The sequence below is a fragment of the Gracilinanus agilis genome, chromosome 4 (assembly GCF_016433145.1).
Source record: "Gracilinanus agilis isolate LMUSP501 chromosome 4, AgileGrace, whole genome shotgun sequence".
NCBI lineage: Eukaryota > Metazoa > Chordata > Mammalia > Didelphimorphia > Didelphidae > Gracilinanus > Gracilinanus agilis.
In genome coordinates, this window is record NC_058133.1 from 115083754 (window position 1) to 115107181 (window position 23428).

Here is a 23428-nt window from a genome sequence, read left to right on the forward strand (position 1 = left end):
GAGCTGGAGGGACCACAGAGATCACTGAGATCAATCTCCTTATTTTTTACAGAAGCCCAGGGGTATAGTCAAGGTCACACAACAAGTCAATAGCTTAAGCTATTGAAGCCAGGTTTCCCGACTCCCATCCTATGTTCTTTTCCTTCTATTATGCCACTACAGGTGGGTCTTTCAATATTGAAAAATAGGAAATTTATAGAATCTGATCTTTAATATAAATTAAAATCAAGTTTTTAAAAAAGCTAGGCAGAGGAGGAGCAGTACAGAAACTATTAACATTGTTACAGAGAGAAGGATAGAATTAAAAGCCAGTTAACAAATCTGAATAATAAAAAATATCCGTATGTACAATATTTAGAAAAAGGGAAGAGAGCAGCAGCAATCAAGATCACTGGGCTGGCAGGGCAGGCGTCATATGCATGTTGGGGGGAGGGTTCATGGGAGGCCAGCTTTCCTGGGTCTGGAGAAGGCGATACAGCTGCTTCAAATGGGCAACAATATTATCTTTGATATCCGGAGTTGAGATCTGCAGGCGGACACTGCCACTGTCAAAGGACCTGGTAAAATCTCCAGAAAACATCTCGTAGATCATCCTAGCAACCACTGGAATAACCTGCTCAGGACACAGAAAAACATATCTTTGAGGCAATGGAAATTTCAAATGCAAAAAAGGAGGGAAGGGGAAAATTAGTGACAGAAATCCAAGAAAACAGTCTCGTGAATCAAAAAATAAACAGGAGACAGCATATGGAAATTCAGAAGGGCATACAGGAAAGCAGGACAATTTTGTGATTACTATGTTCAGTTTACTATGTACTTTTTAAAAACCCTTATCTTCCATCTTAGAGTCAAAACTGTGTATTATTTCCAAGGCAGAAGAGTGGTAAATAATAGGAAATGGGGGTTAAGTGGTTTTGTCCAGGGTCACACAATTAAGAAGTATCTGAGGCCAGATTTGAACCCAGGACCTCCCGTCTTTAGGTCTGCCCTCAATCCACTGAGCCATCCAGCTGTCCCCACGATATGCTTTTAAGAAACTGTATGCAAGATAAGTTTACAGTTTTATATACAATTTTTTTCTTCTATCCTTTGCGTATTGAAACATCCATGTTTATTAATATTTAAGTTCATATCAAAAATTTTATCAAAATTTTATTTTCATTTAATTTTTAATTAAAATTTTATTTTAACTTTTTTTATTTAAAAATTTTTAATTGTAGTAGGAGGAATTTAGGGGATGAACAATTCTTTTCCATTAGTAAAGGTCAATAAAGGCTAGCATCTCATGCAGGTCATTTCAGGCTAGAGGAAATACCTGTCTGAGCTTAAGGCAGAGCCATCCTGCCTGAAGGCAAAAAGACCTTAAGGAAACCTTCAGTCTTAGATGCCAAAGAATGCTAAAGGACCAAATTCGGCAAGTAACTAATTAGCAAAATCAATTTTTAAACAAATTCAAACCATGGCCTATCAACTCCTGGGATCACTTTAAATTCAGAAACCTATGTTTTAAGGTCTCCTACAGTCCGAAGAATCAAGCTCAAGACTTCCTTGGGTCTTGACAAGCCTGTATTTAGTTCTGATAAGACCATAAAACTGTTCCAAGCAGACTTACTTTCAGATTCCTGTGATATAGAGGTTTAGCCCTCTGTCTGCAGAGCTGGGTGAGTTTACTCCCAAATCTGCTATTATATGGTGACATTAAACTAGTTTCAATGAGCTCTGTCAGGTCTAATTCAGAAGATTTACTGGAATACCCAAGTTGTCTTGCCAGGCTCAGAGTTTGGAGAGAGGACCAAATTTTGCCATTTGTATTTCCGCACCTGGTTGCAGTTTCTATAGAAAGTGAGATTTTTACGTAATTTTTTTTATTTTACGTAATTTTTTTTTTACGTAAAAATTTTATTTTTACTCTATAGAAACTGCAACCTCATTAAACCAACAAAACCAATGACCACCTAGTCTGGAAGATTGCTCTCCAACACAGTCCACAACGCGTGCTGGCAAAAACGAACAAACTCCAGGCCTACGTCAAATCTTGAACATAAGATGGCCTGAAAAGATCTCCAATACCAGACTCTGGGAAAGAACAATTCAGTATCCCATCAGTCAGGATGCTATGAAAAAAAAAAAATATGGAACCCACCAAGGAGGAGAAAAGTCGGAAGGCCAAAACAGACCTGGCAAAGATATGCCCAGTTGGGGGAAGTTGCCCGGAACAGAGTCTGTTGGCGTGAGATGGTTGCGGCCCTTTGCTCCTCTGGGAGTCAATAGGAATAATAATAAATAAAAATAAAAAATTTCCTCACCTGAACCACAATGAGCTTCCTCTCTCGGGGTTTCCCATCAGGCCATTCTTCCCCAAAGCACAAATAGATCTCAAAAGGTGGTTGTTTCTCTAGTTGTCCTTTCTGGCGGGCAATGAGTTCTATGGAAGGTGAAGTAAAACAAATTCAGCCTCTCAGGGAAAAGAAGAGGTAGGCTTTGGGTCCAAACTGATCCACTCTATTTCCAACCTCCCATTCTTTTCTCTAGAATTGTCCCCTTAAATCATCCACTTTGCCTATGTGGGTTGAAAGAGAACAGATTTTTCTTAGCTGAATCAAAAAAGCAGCCCATTCAATTCATTTTTACCACCCAGGTCAAATTCCTAAGCATTGAATAAATTATGGCATTGGCTAGTTTATTGGCAAGAAAGTCATTCTAGTCTCCCATCTTCTCTAGTACAATCATAGAATGGCAGAGGAAGCCCACAGTTCAGATCCCAATCACAACTTGGAAGCTGGGTTAGCTAAGTGGCTAAGTCATTTTTATTCATCAGAAGGAGGGCTTCCCTCCCACTTTTAGAATGTAGGGATATAAAGCACCAACACTTTTCAGACGTGGGGGAATTAAGGAAAGAAAATTCAGTCCCTTATCTCCTTGGGGAGACACAGATGTGGAGGAAGAGGGAAGGACTCATTAATAATAATGCAATCACATGGAGCACTCAGCATTCTTCCATGCTTTCATTCATTTATTCACTCTCTTTATCCTAGGGGCAAAAACCTTCCACCCTTCAGCTTATTTGCCCTCACCATTCTGGAGAAGCATAGGCATAGCACTTGGGAAACCACTAACTGCTTGATCTGGGATCAGATTTAGGAGTTATCTATCAATCGACCCGAGGTCTTCTCGGACATTAAAGACAAATCTATCATCTTTACATTTCTCTCTTTTTTATCTTTGTCTTTTATCCCTCCATTCTTCTCCATTCCCTATCTTTGACACAAGCTTCCTTACAAAAGCTTCACGTCCCCTCCTCTACCTACCCCCCACCTTAACTGTTCTCAAATTCCTGAGCAGAAAAGTAGCTTCAGGGACAGAAATCTCCAGTGCCTCTTTGGCTTGCTGGGAGACTCACCACTGAGGAAGGTTTCCAGGCAGAAGAGCTTGACCTTCTTTTGCCGTTCAATCAAGTTGGGGGCTACAAGCGAAGGGGCGCAGGGCCCAGACCAGTATACCTTGCACTGGCATAATCTGATGGCATAAATGGCATGGCCACTGACTTCCAAGATCAGTCCCCGGTCCATGACATCCAGCAACCTGCTGGTAAACAGCTTCTGCTTTTCATTAGTGATCTGATCTGGCCCAGGGAACTTCACCTGCTCCAGGCTAACAGGACCAAAAAGCTCCTCCTGGTCTGGCATGGGCCCCAGATCGCCGTAATAGAGTCGGCAGCCCTGAGGGTTGCTCACCGTTGTCTGGCCCAGCTCCTTCCCACGGTACTGGAATTTAATGTCTAAATCAGTCACTGGAAGACAGAGAAGGTATGGTTAGGGCAATGCTACTGACTGCTCCACCCTACTGCCACAGAGACTATGCAAATCCAGCAGGGTCAGGGATTTTATCCAGGCAGGCTTTACTCCTAGTCTCCCTGCCCAATCCTCCCAATCAATAAACAAAGAAAGGAATGTATACAATCCTTGGAAATGCACTTTTAAAAAGTTACTTTGCCTGAGAAATCTGATCAATGCCACAGCAATGAATGATTCCAAGAGACCAGAGACAAAGCATGCCACCCTTCTACTGCTCAAAATGAAAAATTAGACATATGCTTTTGGACACGGCCGGTGCACAAGGTTATTTTGTTTGAACATGCATACTTATTTGCAAAGTTATTTTTCTTCTTTTTTTGTTTCTGCTCCATTAGGGGCAAGAGGAGTGGGAGAGAAAAAAATAAATAAAATGTTGTTAAATAAAAAAAATAAGTTTAAAAGGCTATTCTGAAGAAATGAAGCCTATTAACCCATACCATCTCTGTACAGTGCCCAGATCCTAAAAACTAGGACCTTGTCTTGTCAGAACTGTGTCCTGATAGCTCTGCCTCATACAAACCCAGCTCATTTATCAACAGAACTTGACTAGGAAATTGGTTTATGTAAACTTGAACACACTGTCTGGTTTTAAGCACATTGTAGAGACCACAGAGACCAAATTAATAAGGAACACCAAATTGCTCATGCATTTGCCCAGGCATGCATGTGCTCACATACACACACGAGCATCTAAGTACTGTATTTTTTTTTTTATTAGACCAATGATGTCATTGGTGTAGGGAACTCCCAGTAAATAAACTCCTTCTATCAATACAAAGAGGAATCTACTCTTCAGCCTTAGAGAGCTACCTCAGGGTACTGAGAAACTAAGTCATTTCCCCAAGATCATGCAGACAATCTATGTAAAGAGGCAGGACTTTGGCCCGTGTCCTCCTGACTCACTTATAAGGGATAGAGAGGCTGGTTTGATATCCACTATAGAATTTAAAGCTGGAAGGTGTACAAATGGAGATTTTGAACCTTGGACTACATCCTCCAGAAGTCCCTTAGTATTTCCCAAAATTCCCTTTAAATCTCTCCTGCACCTCCACATTTGAATGATCACGTTATTGTTTTATGAGTTCTGGAGCTCCTCCCTCTTTCTCTCTTCTTCATGAGCATGGCTGAAGTTAGTTTAGCACCTTTTTACTCTAGGTTTTTTTCTGTTAGTTTATTATTAACAAAACATTATAAAATATAATACTTAGCTCTTGTATATTAATTTTAAAATCCACAAAGAAATCTCAAAAGCCACCTGAGCATTTTATGATTGTAGAAATTAAAACACAAAAGATTTGGCTTGCCTGAGATCACATATATAGAAAAGCAGAATCAAACCCATGTCTTCTCCAAATATAATGACCATTCTGTTCTTCCAAATATCAGAGAGCTATGGACAACATATAGCTTATAACTTAGTTATGCTAGGGACAGATTCCCCTCCCACCCCTAGATTAGATTAATCTAGAAGTTTCACTTGAACTCCCCAAATTATTCTAAAACCACTTAGCAACTTAAACTGAAAATAAATATACCACCCAAAAACAAAGATAGAGGTAGGGGGAGGAGGATGGAAGAAGGACTAATAGAGTTTATTATTTGGCACGTTAAACTTGACCTAATTAAAAATTAGATTTTTCTTATAAGTCCTAGATCTTCCCAAATCCATAAAAATAACATCCCTCGTTGGATCCAATCTGATCATTAATATTCCTGTCCCTGAATGTGCCCTGCCCTCCCATCCCTTAGCTAGCACAGACATGCCCAGGCCTCCTGAGCTACCAGGCAGGTAAGTCACCTAGGGCTTTGACCAATGAGAACATCCATGTCAGCAGGTAAGAACAACCTGACATTTCTTCAGCATTCTCTACTCCTGGTAAACAGAGCCTTGGTGACTCACCAATCCAAACTCCAGCCAGCCAGGAGCCCCAGAATTTGGCTACAAAAGGTACCTACAAAGGAGACCACTCATAAGGACTTGAAAAAGTCAGCAGGTGGGGTGAGGAGGTAGACTAAAATATGAACATCCAACAAGAAGCAGAGGAGATCACTTACTTGGGAGAGAGCTGATCCAAAGTTCTGGAGAACTAAAGAAGTCATGCTGCATGGGAGCTGGGGGCACTTCCATTTCCAGAGGTTCTGTTTTGGGCCACACTGCTTCAGGGCTGCAATTTCCCACGCTGCAATTGCCCACACTGGCTGGCGCCATAGGAGAGCCTGGAACAGAGGCAGATGGGTGAGCATGCACACATCTACACAATGGCCCAAGGCTCCAAGAACTGTAAAACAAGCTCATCACTGGACCCATTTATGAGTCTCAATCAGCCATGAAAACAAGCACTGAATCAGCCCATGGCCTAATGGTAACCGGGCAGGCCTGCCAGGAATGGAATTCCTCTGTTCCTCCTTTCTCTCTTCTTTGGGTCTTATGTTTCCATGTCTGAGAGATTGATCATGTTTGTTGGAGAAAGACAAGGAGAACACTGCTAAGCAATGAGATAGAGAACAAGAGATATGGGGAGAGGCAGGGCACAACAAATTCAATGAAGCTAATTAGAAATTTTTGCAAGGTTTAAGTGGTATGCTCCCATAAAAGAACTTATATGAATTATGAAAATCTAATCAACTTCAGTATAAAAAAAATCCATTTTCTCCTATTTATCATGGCAGAATATTTGAAGGGATTTCTCTTCCTTCCTCAATCTATCAAAAACCTGGTCCTCTAGCAATTCCGTGGCGCTCTGAAATCTCAGAAGTCAGTGTTGCCCTGATCAATGAGTGTGCACATATGGTGACATCGATGCATCCAATTTATAGACAAGAAGTTAATTCCAAGGAGGTCCCATGGTGAGTCAGTCTATGTCCTGGGAAAGGAATCTAGATCTCTGGAGGCCTGGCTTTCAAAATCTAGATAGGAACAGAGCATGTGATAACATTGGCCCAGTACACCATAGGTATGAGGCCACCCTCAAAAACCTCTCCTACTGATTGTCTGGGTTGCAAAGGTAGCAGTTGTGGTAATATAGAATAAAAATTCCTTGTGGGCAGCAATTGTCATTTTTGTAGTTATAGTCCCACTTCCCAGGACAGTGATTGGCACCTAGTAGATAGTTAATAATTCCTATCGCTTAATTGAAAAGTATAAAAAAAGAAACAGAGGCGAGAAAGGAAAAGAGTGGATTAAGCAGGTGAGGGGAAGAAAAGACAATGGAAAGAGAGAGAGGAAAAGCAAAAAGGAAAGAGGAATGTAAGTTTATATGTGTGTATCCTAAGTATGGGGAACTACCACTATCTCAGACTGACAACTTGTCTGTGATTTATAATCTTAAGAGAATGGGCTATTAACCTTTTGGTACCATGGACCGCTTTGAGAATCTGGCAAAACTGCTGAAGTTCTTCTCAAAATAACATTTTCCAATATACAAAGTAACATACACGGGATTACTACAGAAACCAATTATATGGAAATATGGTTTTCAAAATATCTTTCACCCCTTTGAAAGTCAGATGAAACCTATGGCCCTCTTCTCAGGAATAACATTTTTAAATATATAAAGTAAAATCATAGGATCACAAAAAAAAAACAATTATATGAAAATTCATTTTCCAAAAATTCCAAAAAAATTTTTTTAAAGTTCGCAAACTTCAGTTTACTAATGAAACTCTGATCTAAAGAGCCACTGGCCTTTTTCAGGACAACCTCTGTGGGCTCCTCTGCTAATCCAGGTTTTACAAACGGTTTCAGGTATCTCATCTGACCAAGGGGGACACAAGACAGCTACAAGAAAATGATGGTTAAAAACTTGCTTAACCGGAACCTACTTTTAAAAAAACAGTTCCATTTGGCCAGGAGCATTTCAGTGGAGAGTAGAGCCTCAGTCCAGCAGACTTGTTTTTGCTAAGCCAAAGGAATGTACAACAGGAGATTTAGTGGCCTCTCTAGCATCACACCAGTGCATCTGGTTTCCACCAGTCTCTGAACTTACTACATCTAGAAGGCTGAATCTAAAATAGGACAGTAGGAGAAGAGAAAAATCTATAGCATTCAAACAATATCTAGAGTCTCGTTGATGTCAGCTGTGAACTCCACTTGCTTAAAAGCATATGCTTTTAAGGCATATGACTTTATCTACAAGGGAGGAAAATGGGGAAGTCAAGTATTAACCAAAGGAAAGTTCTACTACAGAGCTTGTCCAAGTATCCGAAAAAGGTATTTGGTAACAAGCACCCAACTTCCTCAACTGGGTGTAAAATAATCTCCTGGTATCACTTCAGGTATGTTTTATACTCAAGTAGTATTAGAAATAGTTCTTAGTAAACAAGAACATCCATGACAACTTCTTATTAATAGTAATATTTTTTTTTTACTTCACATTTATACAAGTAGTTTCCTGATAAGGACCCTTCAAGGTAGGGGCTAGGCAGGAAGCTCCAAGAACCCAGAAGAAAGTCATGAATTTCAGTGTTCCTCTTGAAGATGGTGCTTCGATGGCAGAGGGGCATGGCCACTTTGATCCTGTCCCCATCACATACCATTGATGTTCAGGAAAGGGAAGGCTTCCTGGATGGGGATATGGGGCTGAGATTGATCTAGTTCATCTTCCTCTTCCTCATCTAGTTCATTATCCTTCTCATCCCATGGAGCAGACCCTGTAGACCCTAGGCAAGAGATAGACACAGAAAGTTTATAGATTAACAGCTCAGATTGCATTTTTGCTCCTACAGCTAATTTGCTTCCCATCATGTCCCACTCCATCTTAAGGGAAGACAGTACAGATTTTGGTTTAGGGGATGAAGCTTCAAGCCAGGTAGGCTCCAAGTTAAATCAGCTGACAATCCTCTCTTTGTCCCCCCTTTAACTGATATCTGAGTCATCTTGGCATAGTGGAGAATGTTGAACTTAAAGTCAAGAAGAACTGAGTTCAAATCCCATCTTTGTCACTGCCTCTGCCAGGTTTGGCACTCATTTAGCCTCTCTGTGCCTCAAGTTACTTATGTAAGGACTGAATTATACTAGATGGCCTCTAAGTTCTTTCCAGTCCTAAAATCTCCTTGATCCTTCCATCCTAATATGGTGTGAAATTATCATACCATATAAGAAAGTCCATAATTCTCCCTCTAGCCTTCCTCCTCCAAGAGTTGCACATATCTTACTTAAGTGGAAACAAAAATTTTACTAAGCACCCACTATGTGCCAAGCACTGTGCTATATGTTTGAGAAAAATTATCTCACTTGATCCCCACAACAACCTTGAAAAGTAGGTGCTATCATTATCCCCATTTTAGATTTGAGGAAAGTGAGGCAGACAGAGAGGTTGCCCTGGGTTATACATCTAGTAAGTCTCTGAGACCAGATTTGAACCCAGGACCTCTTGTTTCCAGACCTGCCTCTCTACCGATCCAATGAGCTGCCCCTTAGGGCACCAATTCGAAGGTCAATGGCCTTCGTACTATATCTCACTCCAGTCTCTCTTTCTCTAAACATGATCTTCCTTGAGCACAGCTCTGACCACACCACTCCCTAGTCAGTAACTCTCATCCTTCTTATCCTTTCCAGGACCAGATATGATAACTTCAGTTTGGCATTAGAATTCCTCGAACCCTCTACCTTTCTGGTCTTCATCTTTTCCCTATGCACACACTCTCTGAGATCCACTTACGCTAGCCTGTTTGCTCTTCTTCATACGAAACACCCATCTCTCAATGCTGGGTATTTTCTCTGACTATCCCCTCACGCCTGGAATTTTCTCCCTCCTCAAGTCAGTTGCCTTGGAAATCCCACTTCCAATGGGAGGCCTTTCCTGAGTCCTCCTTAATTCCAGTGTCTTTTCTCTGTTGACTAACTTTAATTTATCCTGAATAGTTTTTTGTACATGAATCTTTGCCTGTTGTTTCCCACATTAAACTGTGAAGTCCTTGAGGATAGGGACTGTCTTTTTATCCCCAGCACTTAGCACAGTGCCTGGCATATAATAAGTGCTTAATATTTTGTGACTGAATAGAAGTCACATCTTTCCCCAACCCATCTTCATTTTAGCTTGTCTTATACAACCTATACGTAACTTGTAAATTTTGAGCAACTTTTCAGACCTGGATTTTTGTTTCTTTAAAAAAATCTCATTTAAAAAAATTAAAATAAAAAAAAAAGATCTAATTTTCAGGACAGCTAAGTATCTCAGTAGATAGAGCACCAGGCCTAGAGAAAGAGGAGGTCCTGGGTTCAAATCTGGCCTCAGACACTTCCTAACTATGTGACACTGGGCAAATGACTTAACCCCAATGGCCTAGTCTTACCACCCATTCTTCTGCTTTGGAACCAATAATTAGTATAGATTTCTAAGACAGAAGGTTAAGAGTTTTCATTTTAAATACATTTTTAAAAAACTAATTTTCATTAGAGATAGTATATCCTTTACTTAGGTCTATTTAGATCAATATAATATCTTCTTCCTCTGCCCTATGTAAGAAATAAAATGTTTGGAGGCATTGAATATTCATTTTTAAATCTTCACCTACAACCTCTGATCACCTTATTTATTTCTTTTGTTTCCTGAGTCCCTCCAAGGAATAAAAAATGATTTTGGAATATCCTCTACTTAGATCTATTTAGATCAATCTTCTTCCTCTGCTCTATAACCTCTGACTACCTATTTATTTCTTTTGTGTCCTGAGTCCCTCCAAGGAATAAAAAATGATTTTGGACTTAACCTTTAGATAGTAAAAATGAGTTGCTATCTCTTTAAGAGTCCATTCCAGTCCTTGGCATGCTGCCCACCTTCTCCCAAGGCAACTTGGGCCTCACCTGGGTTAATGATTGAGCCCTGGGGCTGGGGGATATCACAGACTTCATATATCTTCACCGGGTTCATGGGCACCTCCTTGGTGCCATCATACATCAGGTTGAACTCTCGGCTCTTGTTGAGCGCACATCGGAGTTGGGCTTTCCATTTGGCCGGGTCGGGGTCATCGACCCCTTCCTGGTATTTCCCGGTTTCCACGGCCCAGGCCTGGTGGAGGCAGAACAGAAAACAGCAGTGAGGTCACGCTGCTGTCTGAACCATCAGAAAGGCCAAACCACCTTCCCACTTCCCCACCATCACAGTCACGGAAGCCAAAGCTATAGTGGGAAACTTCACAGTCTGTATCCTTCTGGAGCCTGAGAGAGCAGAGGGCAGAAAATACATCCTGGAGCTCAGGTGCTGCCTTCTGTCAACCTTTGGTTCAAATAAGGCAAAAAAAAAAAAAAAAAAGGCTGGCAGATGAAATAGCGTGTGTTTTTGTTGCTTCATTCTCCCTGCTTTCAGTCCCACAGTGTAAATAAGGGCTGTCATAACCAAGTGACCCAAGACTAAAAACCTTCAGGAAGTGAGGAAATAAAAGAAAGTCCCAAGGATTCTGCTGCCCAACCACCCACTCCTGGCCCCCTTGGCTAAGGGTCATGAATCCTAAAGATAGATCGGGCTTGCTATGGGTCTCAATTTCCCATCTTTTCCCCTGTAAAATGAAGAGGGGTTTGAGCCCATGAGCTCGTCCAAGATTTTGGCACATAAGCTCCTCGAGGTCACAGGCTGACATCTTTTATCACAAGAGCCAGCACAACGCCTGTCACAAAGCAAGAGATTAATAAATGCTTGATGAATTTTTAGACATGACCAATGTGGGTATTTGTTTTGCTAGACGGCATATTTGTTACAAGACTTCTGTTTTTTCTCCTTTCTTCAATGGGCACAAGAATAAGAAAGACTGAAAAGAAATGCTTGCTAGTTTTTTTTTTATTATTATTACTAAAATAATACCACACACACACATATAATCTATATCAAATTGTTTGTCATCTTGAGCTGGGGAAAGAGAAGGAGGGAGAGAATTTGGAACTCAAAATTTTTTTAAATGAATGCTAAAAATTGCTTTTACATGTAATTGGGAAAAATAAAATATTTTTTAAAATTTAAGCCCTATTAAAGTTTGGTGTTTTTAAAGCACAAACCCAGATATAAATGCTTGTTGCTCAATTGATTATTACCTTACAGCAATCCTATCTGCTCCAGTGCTTATAATTAGTTTCCTTTGAGAAAGCTCAGTGGACCCTTGACAATATATATTCAATTATGGCACATTTCTCAGGCACAACAGGAAAGGGCAAGACAGAACACCCCAGAACAGAATTATATCATCCCCAATCATGGACCAAGCAAAGAAGAAATAGGAATGGCAATCAGGATCCCTTCTGGTCCACTAGCTAGTAGATTTACTTTTTCCTCAATACGTCCTTTCTCTCCCCATTATCAAAACCTCAAGTTTTCTCCAGGAATATTCCATTTTTGTTCAAATTTTTAAAAGAATTTCTCATTTGAAAGAAACACTCTGTTATGGAAAGGGCAGTCAAGATATGAGTCTTGTGCTAACGAGAAGGTACTGTTTCTGCTAGATTAATATTTACTCCTGTGTGCCCGCTGGCTTGGATCCATAGAGAGAATGTTCTGTGTTCTGGAGTAATGAGGGGCACTTGGTAGTAGCAGCTGCCAACATGAATAGGAAAAGAGAAGGATCAGGAGACTGGAGACGGGCAGGAAGGGATCTCCAGGAATCATCTTGTCCTATACCCCTGGTTTAGAAAGGAATGCCTCTCTCTGGACAGAATGATGGTTCTCTGTTATATTCTTAAAGGTGGGTAGAGGAGTGGGAAGGAGGTGCTCAGTCACCCTAATTCAGGTATCTGTAACACCCAGGAGATTGGTAGATAATCTAAAGCCTCTTCTCCATCCATTAGGAATAGCTGAACAAATTATGGTATGTGAATGCAATAGAATAACATTGTGCTGTAAGAAATAATGAAGGGAGAAATCCAGGAAGACTTGTATAAACTGATGCACAGTGAAGTAACCCCAAGAAAACAATTTACATAATAACCACAATATTTTAAAGATAAACAACATTGAATAAATTAAAAGCTCTCATGAACAAAATGATTAATTACAGGTCTAGGCAATTAGGTGGCACAGTGCTGGCCCTGGAGTCAGTAAGATCCGAGTTCTAATTTGCTCTAAGATACTTTTTAGCTATGAGATCCTGTGAAAGTCATTTGACCTCTGTTTGTCTCAGTTTCCTCATCTGTAAAATGGAGATGATAATAGCATCTATATCCCAGGGTCGTCATAAGGAACAAATAAGATAAGCATTTAGCATAATGCCTAACACACAATAGGCATTTTATAAATTAATTTCAGAATACCCATGATGAATTATGCTATCTAACTCCTGATGGAAATATTGGACTCAGGGTACAGAATGATATATAGATACATATATAGTATATTTTTATATATGTACCTATATCAATACATATTTAAATATATTTATATGTAATACTACTTACATATTATAGTCATATTAACTCTATAGAAGTTAGAGTAGAATTGTATATTCTACATATTAATAATATATTTATATATATTACTTATATTGTCTCTCTATAAATTTTTTTTAATCTTTAGCTTCAGTCTTGAAAACAATACTAAGTATCATTAAGTTCTTGGAATCAATACCAAGAGCAAGCAACTGGGGTTAAAGTGACTTCCTCACAGTCATACAGCTAGGAAGGGTCTGAGGAAGATTTGAATCCAGGACCTCTAGGCCTGACTCTCTATCCACTGAGCCACCTAGCTGCCCCTTAATAGTTATAAATATTAAATACAGATAATTTATTATATATCAGAGTACTCTCAGATTAATATATTTTCATATATCATATTTGTTTGATATGGCCAATGCAATGTTTGGAGGCTTGGGGGCTTGACTATGAATATTTTTTTAAAAGGCTTTGTTTTTCTTTCTCCTTTTAAGGGTAAACAGGTAAGAGGGAAAGAAAGAGATTTTTGTTAAATATAAATATTTAAATAAAAATTATCTAACACCTTCTGCTGAGGTCTGGAACTATCTCCTCATTCTACATTCAGGTACCTCCTTCTAAATCTAGGAATGTTGCAAGCTTTGCCAGGCTGTCCAACCTCTCAATTCCTTGTCATGAAAGAGAGATGGAGGACTCAGATTCCTGTTCCATCTCACTGGACCCCAGCTAGGATCTCCATTTCCCTGTTCTCCAAAGCCTCTGTAGAAGCCCGACTCCTGATTCTCAGTTGGAATTGTGAGATGGACAGGTTGGTCAGAGGAGGTACCACTTCTCCCAACCTCTCCACGTAGCTACCTGTTTCATCTCCGACCCAAACTCCTATCCTGGGCAGTAAAGTCTACTCTCCAAAGCAGATTTTGACACAGATTCTGGGAATTTCAATGGCTGGCTTGTGTCCTTTACAGAGAGCTGCCAGATACTAACCCCAGAATCTCAGCACCAGTCTTCCCATTCATATCCAATCCCCAGACCCTTTTCTTCCTATATCCATGAATGTAGCTGCTACGGTCATCAATTCCTCATAACTCCAGAACCTCCATGGATCTAAGTCAGCAGGCAGATGGAGTAAATATATCACTTCACTTATCCTTAATGAGGAGATTGAACAAGATGATCTCAAAAGTTCCTTTCAGGTCTCAAAAATCCCATAACGCTCAGAGTTCCTAGGTTAGAAGTCCTCAACTTGTCTTTAGAGTGGTCTCAATTTCTTTGTATAAAATGAAGAAGCATCCCAAAATTCACAGGGATATGAAAAATATGAGAGAGTAGAGTTGAGAATTTATTCATTTCCTACTCCAATATCTCTTCATGACCTTGGGTTCTCAATGGTTGTGTCAACAGGGTAGAAGGCAAGCTCTGGCAGGTCCTACCCAAGCTAGAAAGGCTATGAATATGTCCCTAGGAACAGACCATGAACCCGTCATCAGAAGACCAAACTAGCTAAGTTAGAAAGGGTTGGCCACCATCTTTTGAGAACTCATGGAAAAATAGTCCACTGAAGGTACTGAGGAAAGAAAGCTAAGGTATGGAGAAGCGGTAATCTTGATTAGTAAAGGTAACACATGAACAAAATCATAGAACTTTTAATGCATGTAAAGGAGATAAAAACACTTCGGACATACTATGCCAAGGACATCTTCCACATGTAAATTCAAAGTCTCACTCCTCCCAGACTTACTAGTATCTCATAATTTATTCCACTCCGAAGAGCTGAGACCAGAGACACAATTACAGCCTTCCAAGTGTTCAGGGAACCTGGTCCTTTGATGAATATGGCTCATTCCAAGAGACAAGTATTATCCTGCTATATGTTTCTCTCCAAATGGCGTCCATATAGCATGCGCCAAGCTACATGGTAACTAACAAAGTGGCAGAAAGAGTCTCCCTTTCGACCACCCAAAACACTACAAAGTCTAAATCCTGACAAAGACAGACCACTCACTAGGTGAGTCTCCTCAAAACCAACCCCTTCCTCCCCAGTGCCTATCCACAGCCAGACACTCAAAGCAATCCAGTTATGGAGCAAATCCCTAGGAAAAAAAAAAAGCAGGTGGAATGAAGTCAGAAACATGAATAGAGGGGAGGGAGCAAAAGAGCACAAAAAAGTCATATTTCCTCTTCACCACCAACTATAATAAGGTCTTGTGCATAAAACTATGCATTATCTACTTCACATCACTATTTAACAGATAAGTTAACAAAGATATTCCCCACTAGGTCAACATCTTTCTCTCCAATAACCTATGGCCTCATTTTTCTTCTTTCCTTATTCTGACTCTGAACTAACTAGGTGGGGCCAGGTTGACTTAGCTTATTTAAAAACAAAACCAAAACCAAAACAAAACAAAACAAAAAAATCCCTAAAACATATCAGATTGGGTCTTCCTTAGTATATATTCTTAGACTTTATGGCAGAGGGTAAGGATGAGAAGAGAAGGAGTTCAATAGTACTAAAATCTCATCTACACAGGGAACTTTATATATTGAAACACTTAAGAATTACCCAGAATAGGGGGCTGCTGGATGGCTCAGTGGATTGAGAGCCAGGCCTAGAGATAGGAGGTCCTAGGTTCAAATCTGGCCTCAGACACTTCCTAGCTGTGTGACCCTGGGCAAGTCACTTAACCCCCATTGCCTAGCCCTGTAACAAATAAAATTAATATAGAAGGATATATATAAAAGATATTAGGATTTTAAAAATTAAAAAAAAAAAAAAGAATTACCCAGAACACAGAGGTTACATGCCTTACCCATACTCACACAGTTATTATGGTTCAAAAGGCAGAACTTGAATCCAAGTCTTTGTAGCTAGCACTCTATCCATCACACTGCCTCTTACTTAAACTAGCACAGCCCTTGGCTTTATTTTCTAGTGGCTACTAATAAATCTTTAAAAACTTATAATATTTTTAAAGTTATCTTTAGATATTCATTTTATTTTTTTTACACTTTCTTATATAAGAAATCGCTTTGTTCTCAACACAGCTTTAGTAGAGAACTAAGGAAACTATTAAATAGGTAAGCTTATAGAAGGTAGCACCATATATTTCTGCCTGCCTTTACCCTTAATCTTATCCCTCTGCATACAGTGAATAGAAAAGGCAAGGAATATTCCCTACCTTTCCAGTATTTCTCTTAGAAAGTATCTGACATAAATGTTAAAAAATATAATCATAGGCAAAACCTAAAGACCAAAAGATAGGTTTATTAAGTAGTTAATCTGGAAAGAATCATCACCAACACTAAGAGTCACTACGTCAGTTTGAAAGATTTGGGGTTGGGAGACAAGAACAGTTAGAAAAGAAAGTTTTGAGTTCCTTAGGTAAGGATTGCTTCCTATGGGTACATGTAACTCTTAAATCATCCAGAAACACATCGAGCCATCAGAATAAACAGATCTGACCCCCTTTCTTTGGTCATGAAATCTGCATATTTCTGATCACTAAGAATAAATAACTATCTTTGATTATGTAGACACACACCCAATCTTCTGGTGTTATCTGTTACTGTTAATGTTGAACATAATATATACACACAGGAATATTTTCATAAACCCAAAAAGTTTTTATTTCAAGACAGACTTGGTGCCAAAACTTAAAAACAAACAAACAAACAAACAAACACAGACAAATCCAAAGGAGTTTAAATGTTTTTTACCTTAAAGATAGTATTCTCCTCCTCATGTTGGGGGCTATGTCGGGTTGCATGTTTCCAAGGAATCTGGAAGCGTTTAGATTCTCTGTGTAGCCAGACAAGCCCAGGGTACATACCACTGTCCACTTGGGCCACAAGCCAGGGCTTCAGTCGAACTCTTCGGGGTTGGAGGGCCATGGTCTTCTGGTTTAAGGTAGAAGGAAAAAAACAAACCATGAGAATTAGGCCAGGCACTGGGAGCTGGTCCCAGCTACTATTCACTCATGATAGATAGAGCTGCAGTTTCATCAGATTAAGGTACAGAAACCAAATATGGGAATAAACCATGCCAGGCGGGAAAGAAAAGAAAAAAGGTTAAAAGGTTCTTTTGATTCTTATTCCAAAGCCATTTATACTTCATGTGCTAGCCAAATCGGACTTATCATGCAAGCAGATCACATTTCTGCTTCTATTTAAATCCTGCCACAGAAAAATAAAAGGTGATGTCATCCCTGCTGGAACACAGAAGGCCTTCCTAACGCACCTACATACAAGTAGAAAGGAGATGGCTGCTACAATCTCATCTCAGAACAAGGGAAAGAAAGGTTTTAGAAACAAGGGGTTGGGAAGAAAGCAAAAGAACTAAGAGGAAAAGACACATTTAAGAAAATAAGGAGAACTAGAGCAAGTAAAGATGGAGAAAGAAAAGAGAAAAACAGAAAAGAATACCAGTTTCCAAATTCCTCACTTAAATTTAGTAGTCAGTATGCCCATAGGAACTCAGCAGTCCTAGACCTGGAGCCTAGATCCCCTTCATCTTAGCTACCCAGGGATACCATGCCAGGAATAATAATAGCTGATGTTTTCATAACGCTTTAATGTTTACAAAACACTTTCCATACATTATCTCATTTGAGCCTTACAATAATCTCTGAAAGTAAGAAGTGCAAGCACTATTAGCTCCAATTTGCAGATGAAGGAAATTAAGGCTAAGTGATTTTTTCAGTCATATAACTAATGCCAGTTCAGTTCAGTTCACCAAGAATTTTTAAGTTCACCTGTCAAGCATGGCTCTGTTCTTTAGATGTAAAAACAAAAAACCAACCACATTCAACTAGGCCTTCAGACCCAAGTCTCCCCTGAATCCAAGTCTGGAGTTTATCTGCCCCAAGACCATATATCTGTCCAAAGGAAAAAAAAAAAAAAAAAAAAAAGCCTAAGCAACAGAACCATTATGAGCCATATAGAACCTGTTCTTCCCTCAACAGAAGAATACTGGAAAGTTGGAAAACAGACAAAAACTCAATTTGAGGGACAACTAAGTGGCTCAATGGATAGAGAGCCAGTTCTGGAAATGGGAGGGCCTGGGTTCAAATCTAGCATCAGACACTTCCTACCTATGTGACCCTGGGCAAGTCACTTAATTCTAATTGCCTAGTCCCTACCTTCTAGCTTGGAACCAATACTTAGTATCAATTTTAATGCAGAAGGTAAGGATTTCAAATTTAAAAAAACAACTTGATTCTTTTCCCTAGCAGTTGAGAAAAAGGCAAAGAACAGTGACTATCAAACATCACATTTGCCATCGCCAGAGAACTAGTGAAAGTCATTCTATACTTTCCTAACCTAGATAGACCTATATAGGATAGACCCACAGCATCTGTGAGAACTGAAACCTACTGGGCTTCGATTGCTGGCCAGGGTAAAGTCTGCAATTGATTCTCAAAAAATTTATTGGCACAAGAGATAACAACAGGGCAACCAGAGTCAACAACAGGAAACAGACAAATCTGAGTCAGATGGGCATGGAGGAAAAAGCAGAGTGAGAATAATTTTTGATAGCTTGTTGTTGTTTTTTTTTTTTTGTGTGTGTGTATTATTGAGGGGAAGTTGTAGGGGGTGATCATTTTAACCTAAGCATAAAGTCATGGATTTTCATCTCATTTTACAGATGAGGAACTGAGGCTCATAGAGGATCAGTGACTTGCCCAATATGGAATATTACATATAGTCAGAAATATTATATGTGCTGGCTAGTTTTGCTGAACTGTTTTCCTATCTTTCTTTTTAAATCTTTGTTTTAAAAGATGACTTGAGGGGACAGCTGGGTAGCTCAGTGGATTGAGAGCCAGGCCTAGAGATGGGAGGACCTAGGTTCAAATATGGCCTCAGACACTTCCCAGCTGTGTGACCCTGGGCAAGTCACTTGACCCCCATTGCCTACCCTTACCATTCACCTGCCTTGGAGCCAATACACATTGACTACAAGACAAAAGGTAAGGGTTTAAATAAAAATTTTTTTTTAATTAAAAAAAAATGACTTGATGGGAAAGGGAAAGGAGGAAGGATATAGTCAGAAACAAACATGTTGTAAAAAAAAAAAAAGACATTAAAAATATTTTTGGTGGCAGAACCATCTTCTGACTCCAGGCCCAGCATAGTTTCTACTCTATCTCCTGGCATATTCCTTAGTGGTGCCCACTCGGGGTCCTAACCTCTCTCTGGTGGAAGCTAATCTGAGAATAGGCTCAGGAAGAGGAGGAGTAGATGGGGGAGGGAAAGGAGTAGTCATTCTCACACCCAGAAAGATTCCCTGAATCAGTCAGAAACCAAACCGGCTGACTCAACACAAGGCACCCACTCAAGAGTAGCTCAACTAAGGGGGGTAGGTGAGCACAAAACAAGACCAGTGGAGTCCAACACCCTATTACCAACGCTTTCCCCTAGACCAGGCTCCTCAATACCCAGAGGAAATTAATCTAACCCAGCCATGATGGTCACTTTAAAAAGCAGGTGCCAGATAGAACAGGGCCAGTACTCATTATGAACCTTCTGACCCAGTTACCAAGGTCTTGTAACTGGAACCTTTTGAATGAGTGATAGGATAACTCAAAGCCTTAAGGGAGTGAGGAGCACATTTAACCCCTAAGTATCCCTTTCCCCAGGAAATCCTGGTTCTGGGGTTTGGGGACATGAGCAGGAGGGTGAGGAGGGAGCAACAGTCAGACCAAGAGATTCACAACATTTAGAAGTAGAAGGGAGCAACTATCTAGTCCAACCTACTCAATTTACAGATGCAAAAACTGAGGGGAAGCCCAGAGAGATTAATGTCACCCAAGAAGTAAGTAGCTGAATCAATTCAAACCCAGATCTTCTGACTCCAAACCCACCGTTTTTAAGGACTCCAAAAATGTAAATTTCCCCAAGGTGTGGAAATGGTCTCATTTCATAATTAGCTGCGTTATCTATACAGATATACAGAGAGGGAAAACAACCAGGCTAGATCAGAAAAAGTTTTTCAACAATTCTTTTCGTAATACTGGCAGATCTTGTTTCTGAGCCTGAAATATACATGGCATCTATCTCCTGACCATCAACTTTCAAGAAATGGGGCTAAATCTACAATCCATTAAGTAAAGGCCACAGGGCCCAGAGAACAAGCTTGAGCTGGATGGAGGGTAAAGGAAAGAGAGGGAGATAGAACTAGATGTCCATGAAGATCAGGTGCCCCATGTTCCTGCATTCAACCAAGGAAAATAATACACACTCAACCTCCCTTCCAGGGACCGTGGCAAAGTCTCCTCTTGGGATAACAGCCTCTACCAATATCTCCCTACTTTGAAGATCAAAGCTTCTATGTGAAGACTCACAACTCCCCTCAAAACACACCCACTCACCCCAACCAGCCCCACTCTTCTAGAAAGTTGCATAAATTTTCTGCATCAAGCCAAACACATTTCAAATAAGGACCACAGCTGCTATAAGAGGAAATGGACATGGAAGAAATTTAGGGGTAAACAAGCCAAAACAAATCCCTCTTTCTTCCCAAATTACTTTCTTCCTCAACCTTCACATTCATGTCATTTAATAAAGAAGGCCTAGTCAGCAAAGGACCACGAAGACCCCAATATTGAGAAAGGAAAAGAAAGGAAAAGTTCAAATAGGAGATGACCATACCTCATTCACACACACTCTTCACAGAATTCAATCCTAAAGTACCTCAACACCCAAATTGTAAAGCCTAGGCAAAGTTACCTATAGATCAGATGAACCCTGATGCTGAGTATCTTTTGCTGCTGTAATCTTGAAATGTAGGTCTTGCTCCTCCAATAGCAAGCACTTAAATCAACCTATGAAACCACAAAATGATAGATTCTGAGCTGAAAAAAGCCTTAGAGACTATCTAATCTAACCCCCTTCTCTTATAGATAAGGAAACTGAGGACCAGGGAAATGAAATGTCTAAATGAAGGTCAAGGTCACTGAGGTAACAAATAGCAAGGGTGGAATTTGAAGCCAGATCATTGGATTAGAAATCTGCATTGTGTCATGATGCTGCAAAGTATCTGATGATATTCCTCCAAAGTAGACACCCAAAAGCATCCATCCAGTCAAGCTCTCCTTCAACACTGCCTATACAACTCTCAGGATTTCTATACAACCATGTCACAAAACTCCTTCTACTTCCCTGAAGACTAGTTCTTAGAGAAGATGCTCCTAAGGCCACAGAGAATTGAAAGAGATGGCCTCATGAGGGCAGGTTTTCCTCTGTATAAAACTTGTTTAACTGGGGTCCTCCAGTGAAGAGACCTCCTGTTCCCCTACTGATCCACAAGATCATTGTTCCACTTTGTTCAATCCTTCCCTTCAACTCTTCCTTCCCAAAAGTTAAACTTGGACTCCAAAACCACAAAACTCTGGCTGAACTTAGCTTCAAGGGTGAAAGTGGAAGGTGTGGAGGGGTGGGAAAAATCATCCAGGAGTGTGTCCTCCAGCATGTACCACATACACTCCTCCTTCACAATACCCACCCCAAAAGCACAGGGCAGAAGATAGGAAGGTAGGATTCATTCCCTTCCTCACCAGGTACAGATAACAGTAAGACCATACATTCCCTCTCTCTCCTATGACATTGCCATCCCTCTAGTGAAAGCCCGCATCACCTCAAGCTCTGATGATTGTGAACCAGCCTGAAGGTGGTCTGCATCTCTCAAGTCTCTCACCCCTCCAATCCATCCTGCAGATAGGACAATGCTGCCCCCTTCAATAAACTCCAGTGGCTTCCTATTGGCTCTAAGAGCAAATACAAAATGCTCTATTAGGCATTCAAAAGCCCTGCAAAATCTAGCCCCCTCTCTTCTTAACCTTACTCCTCACACATACTCTTTGATCTAGTGACACTGGCCTCCTGCCTATACCACAAAAAGTCCCTCTCTCAGTCTCAGGCGTTTTCTCTGGCTGTCCCCCAAGCTCCGAATGCTCTCCCTCCACAGTTCTGACTACACACCCTCCCTTAAACCCAAATGAAATCCCACTTTCTACAGCAAGCCTTCCCTTTCTTAATTCCAGTGCTTTCCTTCTGTTAATTATTTCCTATTTATCTCGTACATGTGTATGTGTGTTTACATGTTGTTTCCCTACTCCCCCTTGCCCCCCCCCCCATTAGCTGATAAGCTCCTTAAGGGCAGGGGCTGTCTCTTGCCTCATTTTTTATATCCCCAGTGCTCAGCACAGTGACTGGCACATGGCAGGAGTTAAATAAAAGTTTACCAACTGAATGATTCTTCCACATGAATGTTGATGTTCTCTCCCCACTTCTCAATCCCTTACCCTCTATCTATAAGAAGAATGCCACGCCTCCCAATCCCCTACTCCCCTTTAAAAAAAAAAAAAAAAGAAAGCACCACACCCGACCAACTCAGCCTCTCCCTCTATGGCACCTGGTTTGGCCACTGGAGTCTGTCTGTGGGTGTTTCCCAGGCCCAAGGCAAGGGACCAGTGAATGTCAAAACAACAGAAAGAGAAATAACCTGTCACTGGACCTCTTTCTCCCACATCCCAAAAATATCCCCCAGCACACCAAGACCTTGCAGAAGCAGCTTTGGAACCCTTCCCTAGGGAACGGAGCCCAGCAGCGCAACGAATACTGAGGGGATCCCGCTCCTTGGCCGTTCCAGGTGAGGAACTTAGGAGTGGGGGGGGTACCCCATTTCAAGTAAGGAGGAAGAGGGCTCCCTCTCTGGCTCTGGACTTCTCTCTGAACTACAAGAAGGAGCACTTGGCCCCAGAAGTGAACACCTACCCCTAAACTAGTCCCCGGCCGGGAGTATGTGCACCCCACCCCCACCCCACCGCACTCACAGACTCTTGGGGGACCGGGGCTTCCCTCTTTACTTAACCTAATGCCCCCGAAACGGGCGTCCGGTCTCTCCTCAGACCAGCCGCCCCAAACAATTCAGCTATGCTCACCCGCCACCACAGCGCTCCAGGCCGTCTGAGGAGTCTGGTGGAAGACTCTGATCGGGCGGAGACTCCAGGTTCGGTTCCCAGTCCCACACCAGCCCTTACCTGCCCAGCCCAGGTGCGCGGGGCTTACGTCACCGTCGCTGTCCCTCCCCGCAGCCCGGTGGCCCAGGCCCCGCCCCCCTTGCGCTAGGATTGGCTGCGCCGCCAGGAATGTGATACTTCGCGTTCCACCGCGGTCCTTTTCCGTCTCCCTCCCTCTGATCCGCCTGGGGCGGAGGAAAGTCCCA

General features: G+C 41.1%; 1 protein-coding gene across 2 annotated transcripts; it reads right to left on the minus strand.

The window, feature by feature from the left end:
• Positions 1-192: 192 nt before the first annotated feature.
• On the minus strand, positions 193-23227 carry IRF6 (interferon regulatory factor 6). Of its 2 annotated transcripts, XM_044671755.1 has the most exons (8): positions 23145-23227; positions 16921-17100; positions 10657-10861; positions 8388-8513; positions 5910-6071; positions 3401-3790; positions 2307-2425; positions 193-613 (listed from the first exon to the last, which is right to left on the minus strand). In XM_044671755.1, exons 2-8 carry the CDS (start codon positions 17092-17094, stop codon positions 389-391), a joined length of 1401 nt encoding a protein of 466 aa, XP_044527690.1. In that variant the 5' UTR covers positions 17095-17100; positions 23145-23227; the 3' UTR covers positions 193-388. The 2 variants fall into 2 exon arrangements, with proteins under 2 accessions (XP_044527690.1, XP_044527689.1); XM_044671754.1 differs by lacking the exon at positions 23145-23227 and having other exon boundaries at positions 16921-17270.
• Positions 23228-23428: the final 201 nt, after the last annotated feature.